Raw genomic sequence first — 17,070 nt, 5'->3', positions numbered from 1 at the left:
AGAAAAGTTACTTTTTTTCATAAGTCAGTTAGAAACGAAGCTCAATACAAACAATCTTCTGAGTTGTAATAAGTCACAAACCTCAGTTTCATGCTTTCCCGTGTGCTTTTGGCATTCCAAACGGTAATCCAAACGAGCCCTTAGACAGCTAAATTTATAGTACTAAGTTTTCAAATTGAGAGAACTAGATAATATAATATAATTATCCTAATATGATACATCTCCTTAGAATAATCTTATTTTCATCTAAACTGTTTATACATCAAATTTGAATTCCTTTATCAGCAAATTATATAGATACTTTATAGCATAGCTAGTATCATAAGAAAGTATTCTTCCAATTCTTAATATAAGATCTATTTAACTAATTTGATTAAATTAAAGAAGTTAGGTAAGTTAGTTAATTATAATAAATATGACATATTTTTTTTAAAATACCATAATCATCTTTATTAATATCTTTTTTCTCATCCACTTATTTGATTATGGTTGAGACAGTATCTATAGGGTAATTTAAAAAAAATTAGTAAATATGAAAAATAAGTCTTATATTTAAAATAAAAATAATTTAATAATTAGGTTCTATATTAAGTATTGAAGGAGTATTTTTTTGGTGTGAATGGCAATAATTTTTGAGCTCAAGTGGATTGATTAATGATTATTGTCTTAATTAACATGCCATTAAAAAAAGTCCAAAAAATATCTTTAAATTTTTAAAATTTAAATCAGTTTGTTTATCAATTGACAGCCTTTGAAAGGAAATTACAACATATTTTTTATAATTATTCCTAATTTAGGATTTTCAAATTTTAAATGTATCTTTTAAGATTTTTTTCTGAAAAACAAGCCCAACAAATTACTAAAAAGAGTAATGTAAAAAATATGTGACCAGAACCAGACAGAGACAACTAAACAATAGAATTCACTAGATTTTCTCATTGAGAAGGTCTATTTAATTATCAAATCAAATTTTTTAAAAAAATTTAAAAAAAAGAAGAAAAAAGGACATGAACTAGAGTGTGCTGCTCAAACTCTAGCGCCCTACGTCTAGTTTGATGAAACTTTCATTTTTATTAATCTCAAGACTACGTACACGGCCTTTGCGCGTGTACCGCACGCCCGAGCTACGTGACAAAATGTCACGCGCCTTGGGGAACACACGCGCCGAGTGGGAAGAAAGTCGGCCACATGGAATGAAAGGCGTCATGTGACTTTAGGGGTTCCATGGAAATCGAAAAATCTTCCCAAAAAAAAAACTGAGAGAGAGAGTGAGAGAGCTTATTGAAGTCTTTATGCCTTTCGCTTCTTTCTCTCTCTAGTGGCTATTTAGTTATAAGGCTGATAATTGGAGAGAGAAGGAGTGAGAGAAGAGAGAAAAGAGAGAAGAAGAAAGGTTTAGGGAGGAACCCACCTTCATCAGTTTCGCTTTCTAGGAGACCAAAGTGAAACGAACAGAACAAGAGAGAGAGAGAGAGAGAGAGTGAGAGAAAGAAAGCGAGATGGAAGAAAAGCTCAGAGAGAAGAAGAGAGGGAAGTGAAAGAAAGGAAGAAGGTTTGATGGTGATGGAGATGGTGTTGATGACGATGATGATGAGAGAGAACGGGTCGGCAGCATTAACTGCAGAAGAACAAAACACAGTGTGAGAGACTGAAGAGAGAGAGTAAGGTCGTGAACTCGTTCCTTATTATTTCCATTATTTCTCTCTCTCTCCCCCCTCCTTCCTGCTCCTTCTTATCTCTGTACTCTTCTTCACTCGAAGTTTTCTACTTTTCTTTCTCCATTCCTCTGTCTCTTTATTTTGAGGGGAAAAAGCCGAAGTGGCAGAAGCAGTAGAAATAACTATTAACAGTTGCAGAAGAAGGACCAGAAACAGAAGCAACAGAAGAAGAAGCAGAAGTTGGTGTGCTTCGTTTCTCTTTCTTCTGTGGGGGAAAAAACCCACAAACAAGATCTCATCTCTCTCTTCCTCTCTCTCTCTCTATCCCCCGAACTCGATTACACTTTTAAAGCTTCCCTTTTCTTCTTCTTATCTCTCTGTCACATAAATCTGCAGAGACCCCACTTCAATAAGATCGGCATCAGAAACAATCCCTCTAGATTGCCTTCCAAGTTTCAGAAGATCTATATTTCTATCCCCTTCTATATATCTCTATCTACCTTCATTTATAGCCAGACAATCATACCATAGCATTCTGTTTCGATTAGTACTAGTGTTATTATTTTTAATTCTTTTCTCTCTCGTGTAAATTTTAAATCGGAGACCCTATTTTTCATTTTCTAAATTGGGTTTATTTGATTTTAACTCGAATTAACACCACATTCAGTAGTTGTGGCTACTACAAGGAGGCTGCCTTCAGATTCTGGTGGTGCCTTCGCAGACTGGGCAACCACATCCTCTGCCGGACGCGCCGCCGCCCCCGACGATCTCTCCCTGGGATTCAATGCCGGTCCCGCCTCCGCCACCCGGGGGGCTCCGGCCGGAATGTGGTCCGGAGGGTCTAGGTCAGTCAACTTTGGCCATTCCGAGATGGGCATGGTGGGCCTTCGAGATGTCTTCGTGGTGGCGTCTGCTTCTCCCTACCATAACGACGTCGTCATGCCCGATCCTCACAACGGCGCCATCCACGGGGTCGGCGTTATCCCACTCCTCCCGGCGGGTCCTTGTCTCGACGGTGACACAAGCAACATGCTCAATCTCAGCAGTCATAATCGAAGCCGTAGCAGCGGAATTCAGCTGTGGCAAGATCATTACCTGAAGGAGCACGGCCTTCCCGAGCACAACGGTACGACTAGCTCCGGCAATCTTGCTCTCAGCGGCGGCGGTGGTGGAGGGTTAAGCGGCTCGGCTTTGAGCTCAGGAGGTACAACGTGTCAGGACTGTGGCAATCAGGCGAAGAAAGATTGTAGTCATAGAAGGTGCAGAACTTGCTGCAAGAGCCGAGGTTTTGATTGCCCTACTCACGTGAAGAGCACATGGGTACCCGCTGCTCGTCGGAGGGAACGCCAGCATATGGCTGCCGCCGCTTCCGCTGCAGCCGGTGGTGGTGGTGGGTTCAGTGGAGCTACATCAGTCGCCAAGAAACCTAAACTCGTCGCCTCGCAAACCACTACCGCCTCACGTACTTCTACTTCCAACACAACTCCTCCTCGAAGCTTTGACACTACCTCAAGCCATCAAGGTTTGTATTTATATTCATACGTTAAATCTCTTAAGGGTCAAACATTAGTCTTCGAGAAGCACCGATACGAAACACGACATGATCAAACCGGACGTGTTTATATTAACAGAGTTTGAGACGTCGTGTCTGGAAGTATTGGTGGTTCTTTACGAGTAGAGTTTTTGTTCGTCGGTGATAGTGTTTATGGTTTTTAAGGAGAATTTGAAGGACATGTAGGGTTTGGGTTGAAATGTGCGTGCAGATGCGAGTTTCAAAGAGTCATTGCCGGGTCAAGTACGTGCGCCGGCTGTGTTCAAGTGCGTTCGTGTTTCGGCGGTGGATGACGGCGGAGACGACGAGTATGCTTATCAAGCAGTTGTGAAGATTGGTGGCCATGTGTTCAAAGGGATTCTGTATGATCAAGGGGTTGAAAATGGAGAAGCCTATCCTAATATCTCTGACCTGCATTTGGGCGGTGGTGGTGGTGGAAACGGCGGAAGCAGCGGCGGTGCCGGAAGAAACGGAGCTTCTTCTTCGTCCCCAATGCTTGATCCTTCTGATATATACGCCGCTGCTTCAGGTGGGGCTTTTCTTGCCGGTTCAACATATGGTAATGCCATAAATTGATGAGAAACTGTCTTTCCGAGTGCAAGATATTAATGGAGACGGGCTTGGGAAGGAAGGAAGGAAGAAAGAAACCAAGAATCAAATCATCATCATCAATGAATGAATGACAATGGAGGCCTAAATTTTCCATCTTTTTGCTTATTTTTCATAGTGGGGGATCAATATTTTTATGTCTTTTAATCTTGTCATATATTATTTTAATTTAAATATATATGCTTTACTTCTTTTACATTTTCAATTTTGTTTCTGCTTCTCTTCTCTATCTCTCTCGTCCCCTCCTCGAGCCCCGATCGATTTTTGTCATTGCATGATATGATGTTAAGTGAAGAAGTTACTTTTGTCTCCCAATTTAGTTTATACGTACCAAATGATCCGAAATGGAATAAAGTATTGAAAGGTATAATATATTTTGTTTTTATTGTTTGTGTTTCCAGCTTATTGGTTTATAATGAATAATATCTGCTTCCCTTTTGGTAACTATTCCTGCCCTTCATTATTCGTTTCCTTTTGTTTTTGAGGCAAGTTTGTCATCCTAGGTGTACTCCACAGTGTAAAGTATCGATCATAATGAACCTAGAGATCTTTAAAGATAGTTGTGTTACTGTTGCAATGTTTTAACTTTCTTGCTAGGAGTAGAAAATGATAACTGCATACTTGTCATTGGGATTTCTTGTTGTTTTTTTACTTTTACCTCTAGGGCCTCGTTGAAATTCTCCCTTTATCTTATGTGCAACACACTTAGAAAGCGAATATTGTAATGGTTTGCTTGCCTTGTTGGTTATGGATTAGTGTAGAATAGAAATAAATGTGGGTTTCACTTCACAGTGCTTCTTTAGACTTTGGCATTAGAAGTGGTTGTGAGGTCACCATCATTATATATGGCTGTCATTTTCATCCTGTTTTATTGGTCACCAGTCATTATCTCCATCTCACTACTGATGCCTAAACAGCCTACCAAGTTCCTGTAATCTCACAAGATCCCCCAATAAAATAACACTTGGTTTCCAATGTCCATACACAGTAAAATTTGAAGTGTTTATATGCAAATTAGAAGAATTTTTGTATCTTGCTTTGTGCATGTGTGATGTTAAGTTTCATTGTGGCTTCCTAGTTTTGTCGTACCTGTTATAATCCAGGATAATCATTGTCTGAAATGGGTTGCTTGGATTTTTCAAATATTATATTGCTGGGGGAGCAGAATTGGGACAACTCTTGTCTTTGAATCTTGCTTGCTGCTTTTTTTTTTTTGGGGGGGCTTTGTTTTGCTGTTGATAAAGAAGTGGGTTATTGTCCGTCTTCAATGCATGTTTTTCGATGATCTTATCGTGCACATACTTGCTACCACCTTTTCATTGCACTATGTATTTTGTCATGTGGGTTGCATTATAATTGTTTTTCCTTTTCTTGCCGTGCTGTCTTGTGGTGGACTTTGGATTCTATTCTACTCAAGTAAAGTCCAGGAGTATAACTATAAAATTGATTATTGTGGATGGAATAATATTCTCATTCCTTCTACACTTTTGTGTTCTACTGTGGGAAGTTGGATTGATGCTAAAATGTTGAATCTTCCCTTAACAGCAAAGCATTTGGAAACATGGACAACCTCTGAAAATGCTGGCTGCCTTAATTTTGTGCAAGTTCCGACAATTGTGTAAATGGTCTTTAACTATTTTTGACAAGTTTTAGAAGGAGAATAAGCAGATTTAAGGAAGTAATGAAATTGGATATCATGGTGCATATTAAATTCTATCTGAACAATTAGATGTTGATGGATCTCCTTGGAGTTTAGTTTTTCTTTTGGGTTAAACGGGTAGGTACTAACGGCCTTAGTTTTCCATTTAAAGGGAAATATTTATGTTCACTTTGTGGAATAAGGCTTGTTTTTGTTATTACCTGCATGGGGTGTGGGTTCAAATTCTTTTTACGATTGGTAAGCTTGATTCTTAAGGCTTGTTTGCATCTGTGATTGATAAATACTTGTAAGCATTTTCAAGTATGTTTATCTCGTATTATGTAAATCACAATTTAAAGGCTGTGATTGTAAACAAGTCCTTAGTAACTGGTTTTTAGGGACTACTTGAATAGTCTTTTTGATGTAATCCATCTGTTCCATTAACGCAAAATCTGGTCCTGGGTCTGTAATTTCGGATGTTTATTTGGTAATTGTCTCATTGGTGCTGGATAATTTGATTTGCTTTGTTTGTTTGGATATGTTTATGCTTAAAACTGCTTTATTCCATGATCTTATGATAAATCTTCTCTCAGGATTGATTGGATTTTGAACTTGTCATTGTCTTCGTACTTCATAAAATCTGAAGTGCGTTTGTGTCATTTTTACAATGTGTAAAATGACAAGCTCGAGTTTATATTGGACAAAGTCAGCTTGATGCGTGGAATCTGACTTGCTGGCTAAATGAATATGAGATAAACATAAATATAAATGAGAGAATATATTATTTAGGCAAATCAACATTCAAAATTTTTTCATCTCTTGGGGTCATTGTAATCTCTGATTTGTGGTGGCATTTGTCCTGTTGGAGTTCCTGTTTAAAGCACTGCAAAGGCTCTGACAGAAACTATGAGGGTTCTGAATTTCAGAATTTGTGACTTTGAGGTGTTTTCTTGTTTCTTGTGACATCGGTGTGGACGAGTAGGGGAGCGTTTCTATTTTCTGTTTGTTATAATAAAGAAATTATCTGGAGAAACTGCACTGATGATGAACAATACTGGGGAAAAAAAGGTTTCATTGTATTTTTAAATTTAGTTTAATGATTGGATGAATTTGATTCGAGCAAGATAATTTTCTGCTTGGCAAGAATTTATTTTAATGGAATTTAAAGTTGGTAATTCATATTTGGAAAGTAATTTTGGGTTTTTATAAGCGGTTTGTTAATTATAATTTTTGAAATACAAAATAAATATAATATATACAATGAGTTTTGTTTTGACGTATATAAAAAATATTTATGGGTAATTTTTATCGTGATGTCAAATAGGACTTTAATTCGATGATATGTTGAAAACAAGTTGCTTCTTGGCTGCGGGAACAAACATCTTTGTATATTTTTGTCAAAGAATTAAAAGAAAAACTGACACAACAAGCGGGGAAAAATTGATTGATTGTGAGGTTTTGTTCCATTGCGCATAATGCTTTCACATCAAAACGTAAAGTTGATCATTCCCATAGCTGTGTTCTCTATTCGGCGAGATTCAATCTTTTGTGGTTATCTAATTTCTGTATTTGTAAAATTGTGTTCTCTCTTTTCTCAAAAACGACTTAATATTTTATTTTAATTTATTAATTATTATCATATCTTATACTCTTCTCGTTTTGTTTATAAGTAACTTCTAATATGTTTTATTTTAAACTTAATTAACTCTTATTTAAGGTTTAAGTAAAATTGTATTTCTATCTTATAAATAGGATAAAAAACTTTTTTTTTTTTCTATTAGCCTTCTAAATATGATCATATCTTGACTCTCAAATATTCTATGTTCAGACGACCACTCAACTCGTATAATCAAAGAGAGTACAAAGAAAGTGCATAAATTTTGGTTGGTGCATATTTTAAGATTTGATTTAACATAGATGCTAAGATACATGGCTTTTGAAAATATGTCTTTTGAAGATATGTTACATGTAAGCTTTCTAGACTTGATGATATGTCATGCAATCAAGTTAATATAACAGTTATATACCTAATTTATAGATAAATTAAGAAAAAAAATTTAGGTTAAGTTTTTTTATATCTTTCATATCAAGTTTTTTAATTACACGTAGTCATATTTTTTTTGGTTTTATATAAATTTATAATTAAATGTTAGTATTTTAAAAATAGGACATAGATATGGTCATATATGATTAGAGAATTTAACACAACGGATACAATGAACTTGATGTAAGTAGTGTCTTTAAGAAAATTAGTTGAGTTAATTATTACATTCATAATAAGTATGTATTGGTTTTTTTAAATTATCTTTTTTAATTATGTGTATTAGAATTATCTCATTCTAAATACCTCCTTAATATGTGCAATATCAATGAGGATGGTTTACACAAAGTTGATTGATGTCTTATATTTAAAGTTGAAATAAACTTGTTATCTAGTTTTTATAGTTAAAATGGAAGGCAATATATAAAAAAAAGGTCTCATGAGATGAATAGGTCTAAAATTAAAGAGATATATGTCCTAAGCTAATGTATATGTGTGATATATGATTTATTGATGCTTCAAGAGGGTTTATTGCACCAATCCAAAATACTAATGCACATTACGAGGATACATCAAGGCTTTGTCTATTTACTGATAAAGTCATGGCTTTGGTTTCTCTATAGAGCAGATCATTTGCACAAACTTGTGCAGATGAAATTATGAATGTGTCATTTGAGTTTCGAATTGAAATACAAATATGAGACTTTTAGTTTAATTTGCAATTAAGTTTTAGAGATTGATTAGTAAAGAAATTGAACAAGAAAGTCATGAGTATAATAGCCTAGCATGCATTGGTTTTACAAAGTGTGGAATTAGTTGTTGCGTTTATTTTAGTTTATAATATAAAATTTTAATATATTTTATCTCTCAAATTTATAATTTTTTTAAAAAATTATTCTCAGTGAATTCACATGTTAAAAGAAGTTTTCATTGATAGGGGTAATTTCCAATTTTTTTTTTAAAATAAAAGAGGTTTTTTTTTATGGAAACTAACGCTTTTTTTTAAATAAATAATTAACTAAATATTTATAGAATTGGAGGTGATTTGTGTTCAAAAGCAATTCATGTATGCCACAAAACTAGGATTCACACCAACGTCCATTATCTGGCTGGATATTTTCGGCTTATGAGATGCTTTTTTTCGATATTATTGTCTATGTTGTTAGGCGTAATTTTCTGTAAACTTTTTTTAATTAATAAATTTATTGCTTTTAATATATTCCTCTTGTCCTTAATACATGACTAATTATTGAGTTAATTTTAGTTTTAAATTTAAGATTCATTTCTCATGTTTATCAATTTTTTTTAAATTACTCGTATTGATACTCTCTCGACATAATGAAGTAGGAGAGGAAAGAAAGTTATTAAAAAAGATGATTATGGTATTTTAGAAAAAATATATCATATTTGTTATGATTAACTAACTTACCTAATATTTTTAATCTAATCAAATTAATTAAATAGATCTTATATTAAAGAGTTCAGGTAAAAAATAAAAGAGTGGTATGGGAATATGAGGGGCATTTCATTGGCTCGGTCATGTTTGGTTGGTAGCGTCCAATTTCGATTCCATTCTTTACTTGACCAGATTTCGATTACATTCCGAAGAGGGAGATATTCTCACAAGTTTATGGTTCATCTTCATTTCGTCATTTTTTTTAAATGCTCTTTTATTATTATATCATGATTATAGTGTTTTTATTTTGTGATAATTTAAGAGAGATTCTATTACCATAATATATTGATTATTGATAAATAAAAATGATTCAATTAATAATTCAAAAATGTCTTTTATAGATCAAATTATTAAAAATATAAATTTTCTTTTTCAATTTTTTTCAATAGATGTAACAAATGATAAACAAATAATTTAATTCTATTACCCAGACAGCCATTTCCACTACTCTATTCTATGATATGTACCTTATTTTCATTCATACTTGTTCAGTTTCACTCCTTTAACAACAATAGCACTTAACTGAGTAGTGTGATTAAATTTTATATTTATATTGAATTTTATTTTTTTTAAAGTGTTTTTTCTGTCTTGATAGAAAAAACAAAATGTTTGATTAAAATAGATTTTTGGAACGAGACAGTGGGCAATTGATATATAGTTATTAACCTTTTTTTTTTTTTTAACCACACGTAAGCATCTTTTTATTTGTAGTACTGTTGCTAAATGTGGGTACTTTTTTCATCGGAGATATAAATATTAGGTTGTTACACTCTGAGAGACTAACTCCTTCTATTAAATATAAGCCCCTTGGTTAGGTATTAAGTTCTCATTTGAAGATACTTACACTATATCAGAGCGGCCCGATAAGAGATTATCAGTGGCCCAAATGACCCTCAGAGTACATGGGTCACAGTTATAATAACATTGTCCAAAAAGGTTATGGGCCTTTCGTAGTTTTTGGGCCCAAGCCCATATAATGCCAAAACAATATGGTTTCAACTGGGGGATTGTAATGAGACGACGTGGGATCAGCTAATCCAGTATACAACCATCTTTATGGGCAGAAATGCTGAACTGTATTGAGAAAATATACATGTGCCACGTGTCAACTTCTTAACGCCTTAGTGAGCCAAAGGTGCGGTATCCTCATTCCCTCCTTTTTCATACTTTGTCTTTATCTATGAAAAACATTTACAAGATGTTTCAAGTTGGGAAAATGACCAAAAGAAAGTTAGAAATTTGTAAATGTCAAATAAGAAATGTTAACAAAGATTTTTTATCATTTGTAAATTCAGTGTTGTCGATACCAAATAAAATGTTATTACTAAACCTGATTTGGAATTTAGTAATTTCTAGCTTCTTTTTTTTTTTTTTTGGTTATTCTCTCTTTCAAATTTTCTTAGCTAGTTTTCTATTTCGTCCTTATTTTATTTTACACTCAATATACTTTTCCGGTCCAAAATATGAGTTTTCTGGAAGAAGATTTTGGTTCAAAATATATATAAGAGGTTGATAGGGTAATTAATGATAATTTTTTACTTTTACCCCTCGTTACAAGGAGAGAGAGTTTCAAATGCAGAAGAGACATAGGATAATTTTCCTATCACATTCCTTAATAATGATAAAATAGGTAATTTTTATCAATTTAAAACACATTTAATGATTTAACTAATGTCTTATATTATGGACCAAAAGAAGTATTTATTATTTCATTTCTCAAAGCATCATTCATTCATTTTCTTATTATCTTCCCCTTATAAATAAGGGTATTTTTAAGGAAAAACTTACAATTCTTATATATTCATTGTATTTAACCAATTTTAATTAATTTTTTAATTGACGATAATTTGCTCAAATATTTCATATAAAAAGAGATGAAGAGAGTACATTAGTGGTCTAGCACCCTAAGTGAAGCAGGTAACCGTTTCTAAAAGAAATGATGATTCCTTAATTTAATCCGGGACTGATAAAGCCAATTGGTTCAATAAATTCCCAATTTAGGGCTCATTTAAAATATTTCATAAGTAACTTTTTAATCGTAATTTAAAAAATACGAGATAAGTATATGAGAAGAGTTTTGTCTCAATTTATATAAAACATGTTTATAAATACTTTTAAATGGTATCCCAAATAGGCCCTTAGCTAATTGATTGGATTTGTCAGGTGATTGGTTCATTGGTTCTACGGAAGCTGAATTTTAATACAAAATACTAATAACAATGACTATAACCAAATATGCAAATCGACAAAATGGCACCTTCTTTCCTATTACCGACGCTCCATTTTTAAGAACCACTTACTAACGAAATTATGATTTGGTTGTTCATGTAACATATTCCCTTCATTTTCATTTAGGAAAAACCATTTTGCAGGTACTTATAGTTTCACCCAATTTTTAATTTGGTACCTATACTTTCTTTTCTTTTTTAAAAATCCTTTAAGTTTCTCCCATTACTACCGTTAGTACCTACAGTTTGAAAAATACATTGAAGGGCCAACAGAAGGATAGACGTCGTTAAATTAGAAAAGTTGAGGGAAATAAATCGACGAGCATGCAGTAGCTTAAAATGTCCTTTGCCTGTTCACTTCATTTCAGTGATCTTAATTCTTTTTTTTGAGGAGTTTTATCTTGTTACTGATAGGAATTAGAGCAACAGAAATGAAAGGAGGATAGATAAATATATTAAAAATATATTAAAGCAAGCATAATGCCTAGATAGATTGTAAATTTTAATTCTTTTCCCTCCAGCAATACAAGTTTTCACAGGTAAAACCGGGTTACGGTTGCAGTCTTTGATTCCAGGCACACTCACATTTTCATTAACCTCAATCCTACAGCCCATTTTCTAGGAGAAAACACAAACAAACCTCACAAAAACTCATCCTAGTGATAAACCAATCAAAAGTTAAATCACCGTCCAAATACATACCCAAAAGGAACTTAGGAAGAACAATTGCATATCAAGCCCGCATGAGGGAAAAAAATCAACGTCACCAAATCGACCTCAGCCATGATTTAAACCCTTTAACATTCCATTCCACCAAAAGCCAAGATTCTCACAGAGGTCGCTTTGATTCTGTTGCATTCCTCCTCACCCAAGTTGCTTTGATTTTGTTGAAGATCTCCACAGTCCTCACCCAGATTGTTTTGATTTCTTTGACCCAAAAAAAAAAAGAGATTGCTCTGATTCCGTCAAAGACCTCCTCACCTGAATCACTCTGATTCCATCAAAGATCTCCTCACCTGGGTCGCTCTGATTCCATCGAAGATCTCCTCACACAGGTTGCTATGATTTCGTCAAAAATAATAGGCTTTAACAGCGTCTATCCTCCTATTGGCTTTTCAATGTATTTTTTAAACTATAGGTACTAACGGTTATAACCGGAGAAACTTAAGGGATTTTAAAAAAAGAAAAAAAAGTATAGGTACCAAATTAAAAATTGGGTGAAACTATAGGTACTTGCAAAATGGTTTTCCCTTTTCATTTATAAGAAACACTTACTTGAAAATATTTTGGAGATATTTAAATATTTAATGCGTTTTCTTTTATATTTATCATTAATTAATTACATGTCTCTCAAATTTTTTTTTCACTTATCTCTTTTTTCATTCATTCTCTCTTCCACCCACATTTTCTATAAATAAAAGTGTTTTTAAAAAATAAAGTATATTTTTGTATATTTATTGATTTTAACTAATTTTAACTAAATTTTTAATTAATGTGATTCGGTTAATCATCTGTTACAACACAAGGAAGCATTACAAAAAAATTGACTTTCAGTTGCGACTTAAGTATAAAACTTATTGCTGAAAGTTTTTAGTTGCCGCTGAAAAGTCATTGCCGTAGCAGAGGAAACCTTCGGCAGTGACTTTTAGAAGTTTCAGTGGTGACATTTGTCGCCATTAAAAGACACCACTAACCACCTCCACATCATTGCCACATCACTCCTCCCCGCCACGTCATTGCCTAAATATTTTCACCTTAAATGTGTCTTCTTCAATATTCAAACTCGTGACCACCTCCTTTCATGTCCAATCTTCTTGTTGTTGAGCCAGATTGAATTTGTTTATTACTATTGTAAAATAAAATATATATTAATATATTACACTTTCAGCGGCGACATTATAAAGTTGCTGCTAAAAATCAGACCTTCAGCGGCGACACTAATAGTTGCCGCTGAAAGTACCATAAAATGTCGTTGCTGAAAGTGAACCCAGTGATTACATCATCTTCCGCTCAAAGATATACTTTCAGCGGCGACAAAAAAGTCTTAGTTTTAGTGGCGACTTTTTAGTGTTGCCACTGAAAGTCCACTTTTAACGCAACTTTTTTTGTTACCGCTGAAAGTCGTTGTCTAAAATCTTTTTTTTTTGGTAATGAAGAGAGGGAGTATGTATTTGAGGATATTAAGGTTGAATTATCTAAATTTGAACCTCCGGCTTCTAGTCAGATGGAAGATGATGAAGGAAGCTTAGCTTTCTTTTTTGAAGAAACGGTCAAAATTTGAAATATTGGTCAAAATTGATTATATTTAATTAAGGGTGAATGAGGTATATTTGTCATATTCACAAGTAATACCTGTAATTCTTTGGCAAGAGTGTATTGCTGTCAAAATGATATTGGCATATTGATAAGAGAGCCATATTATTCATAATTTGTAAATGATATGCTTTCTTAAATTTTACAATTGCTATACTAATATTAGTGATTGGAATAATGAATTTGTTGATCCTACATTTTATGATTATTCTTTATTGGCTAAAAGTAAAACTATTCAACTTGTTTTTCAAGTATATGTTTTCTATGCAATTAAATTTTTTAATCCTCCAATATGCAAGTTTTTAAGAACTTTTTAGCACTTAATCTTTTGTGCATTCCTATAATAAACCTTACAAATAACTCACATAATAATTTTTTTAAGAAAAAAATTAAGGTGAAATAAGTTTTGAGCTTAATAGGAGTAGAGTAAGTCTTATGATTCATATTAAAATTTTTAATCCTTCAATATGAAATTTTTAGCACTTAATCTTTGGTGCATTCCTATAATAAACCTTACAAATAAATCACATAATAATTTTTTTAAGGAAAAAATTAAGGTGAAAGTTCTGAGATTAACTCGAGTAGAGCAAGTCCTATGATTCAAAGCATCCATAAAAGGGGTCTTATATTTAGAACTGGAAGAGTAATAGATTTATATGTTAGTGACGTGAAAAGTTTCTAAATAAAAAGTTTTAGGTTGATTCCATTTGTAACTTCAAGTTGTAAGTATTTACATGTTCAAATAAAAGAAAAAACACTCATAAAAAAGTAATTATATTACTCCCTTTGATCCACAATATTAGTTATTTTAACTAATTCATCAAAATAAAAAAAAATGGTAGTTAGCTCATTAAAATTGGGTCAAATTGAAATTTTTTCCCCTCAACTTTACTCATATTAAATGAAGTTGTGTAGAAGAAAGAAAAACATAAGGGTATATTTGGCTCAATAAGAGGAAGGGGAGGGGAGGGATTTTAATGGAGGAAAGGGGAGGAGAGGAGAGTGGAAGGATTTTAATATTATCTCGTTTGGATTTATAAAAAAAAAAGAGAGGGGAGGGAACAATATTTTAATATGGATAATTTTGCTCTTATTTTATTTAAGATATGGGCATAATGATCACAAAATGACAAAATATGGATATAATGGTCATAACATGACAAAATATGAGCATAATGATCACAACATGACAAAATATTATCCTTTTCCTCCAAATCCTCCCCTCCTAAAATTTGTGTGTTGCCAAACAAAGAGAAATGATTAAAATCCCTCCCCTTCTCTTCCCTCCTCCAAATCCCTCATACCAAACACACCCTAAGAGGTTATATTTAAGCATTAATTGAAGGGATAAAATTGTCAAATAAGCATAATTATTCTCCAAGTAATTTATATTTTGGATCAATTTTTTTTTGGAAGTGATCTATATTATGAATGGAAAGGAGTACATGCTTTCCATACATTGTAAGATCTTTGAGATGCTTTTGGAGTAGGCCCCACAACTTTGTGGACCCCACACATCTTCAGTTTCAAATCAGGCCACTATAAATTCTTTTCAACAAAGCAAAAAAGGTTTACTTGCATCCCTATCATCTTCACTTTGCTCTTCCCTTCCTCTCTGCGATATCATGACTAATCATGGCTGTGGCTATGGAGCCTCCCTCTCCAACGGCTCTCAAACATCAAAGGATTCATCCTTTGAATATAACTCCCAAAACCTAACCACACTATCCAAAGGAACCAGGCATCTTGTGGGTCGTAACACTGCAACCCCATTTGTAGCCCACACTATACAACCGTCACCTTGCCTTGACCAACGCAACGTTGTCCACGGCGGCGGCCAAAGTGGTGGCGGCACCAAAAGGAGCAACAAAGGTAATGGTAGTAACTATCCAAATAGGCACAAAAAACTGAAACAACCAATGAAACCTAAAGGGAGGCCACCTGGGTCCAAGAATAAGCCTAAAATAGACGATGAAGCTCTCAGACATGCAATCATTGAGATCTCTGTTGGGTGTGATGTGGTGAAGGAACTGATCAGGTTTGCAGAAATTCATGATGTAGGGCTTACTATTCTTAGTGGGTCTGGTTCTGTAACTAATGTCCCTCTTAGCCCCACATTTTCCCAGCCACCTTCTTCTTTGATGACCCTCCATGGAACCTTCACTATGCTCTCCCTTTCTGGTACTTACATGAAGTCCCGTACTTCCCCTTATGCTTCGTCTTCTTCATCGTCATTACCGAACCCATCATCATCATCATTTCCTGTTGTCCCTTCTCCTGGATACTCTTATTTCACCATATGTCTTGCAGGAACTCAAGGTCAAATCTTTGGAGGAGTCGTCGCTGGACGAATCATAGCTGCAAGTCTTGTGGTTGTGGTCGCGGTCGCAGCATTATACAAGAAACCAGTGTTTCACAAAGTCCTAAACAATGAAACTAACAGTAGTCTTGTTGATTTCTCTGATGTGACCCACTCAAGGGTGATAACGCTAGTTTATGGCTTTGCTTGTCCTTCAATGATGCAAACTCAAGTCCTACACCAGTTGGAGAACAGATGTAAAAAGCCTTTTTTTGACTGGTATAAAAAGGCCTCTTTACATCGCACCATAAAATGTCAAATGTGAATGAAGTGTAATACAGATCTTCCTCCTAGCAAGATCTATGTTCAAGAATTACCTATATGCTGTTTTATGATTTTAATTTGAGTTATCTTATTGTTAGAGAGAAGAGTATAAAAATGAACTATGGGCATTATGCTATTAAGGTGAAGTAAGTTGTCTTTCATGTTTCAATTATCTTGCATGCATGCATCCTTTGAAGTAAACTGAATGGGCATTTTCAATGGTTTCTTCTGTAGTTTTTTTTTTTAATTTTTTTATAATGCACTTGATGCTTGGTATTTGAACAGAAGTAATGTTGTTGGTGATGGAAAAAATCAATTTTGGTATATTATGAATTGAACTTAGATGTTATCGAAAGGGAGTAATGAGCTGGTGATGATAAATTTATTTATTTGCTCGAGTTACTTTTTGTCGGTTAGACTGTTACATTTGATCATATCAAAAGAAACTTAAGCGTTATGCTGATTTTTTTGGCCTATTGAGGTTATCAAATAGATGCTGAAATTGGCATCATCGATATTCTCACTGTAGAGTATAGGCCATTTTTCAAAAGATTCCCAAAAAAATATACAACTTTATGTAATTGGATTTTTGATCTCTTTGGAGTGTTTGTTTTACATTTCAAAAAAAGTACTTTTAGCACTAACAAATGTTGATCTTAGTGAAAATAGCTTTGTTCCCTTAAGTATAAAATCTTGAGCAAGTTTTGTAACAGTTACAAAAATAGTACAGTAATTTTAATTAGAAAATCCTAGAGAATTTGTCTGATTTTTTTTTATAAATATATATTTTTGTCAATACTTCTTCTTTGCTGGGAAGGGCTCATTTACGATCTTCCATGCATATATTCCTATTTATCCGGATATTTCTAATATGTATCACACATATTAAGGAGTTTTAATTTTTCCCCCCTAAATCTCATAAAAATTCACCTTTTTCCAATTTTACCTTAC

At 33.7% G+C, this 17,070-nt stretch overlaps 1 protein-coding gene across 1 annotated transcript; it reads left to right on the top strand.

Annotated features, from left to right (window-relative positions):
* Positions 1 to 2,312: 2,312 nt before the first annotated feature.
* LOC114747781 (protein LATERAL ROOT PRIMORDIUM 1-like) lies at positions 2,313 to 3,863 on the top strand (the record flags this gene model as incomplete). The annotated part of the gene is made up of 2 exons (XM_028936128.1): positions 2,313 to 3,180; positions 3,422 to 3,863. Coding segments are annotated over 2 exons (1,233 nt in total), but the record flags the coding sequence as incomplete, so codon positions are not given.
* Positions 3,864 to 17,070: the final 13,207 nt, after the last annotated feature.

Source organism: Neltuma alba, unplaced genomic scaffold (genome assembly GCF_004799145.2).
Source record: "Neltuma alba isolate B1F8T4 unplaced genomic scaffold, ASM479914v2 tig00005451_pilon, whole genome shotgun sequence".
NCBI lineage: Eukaryota > Viridiplantae > Streptophyta > Magnoliopsida > Fabales > Fabaceae > Neltuma > Neltuma alba.
Note: the sequence above shows the minus strand (reverse complement) of the source record. Positions and strands in the feature narration are given on the sequence as shown.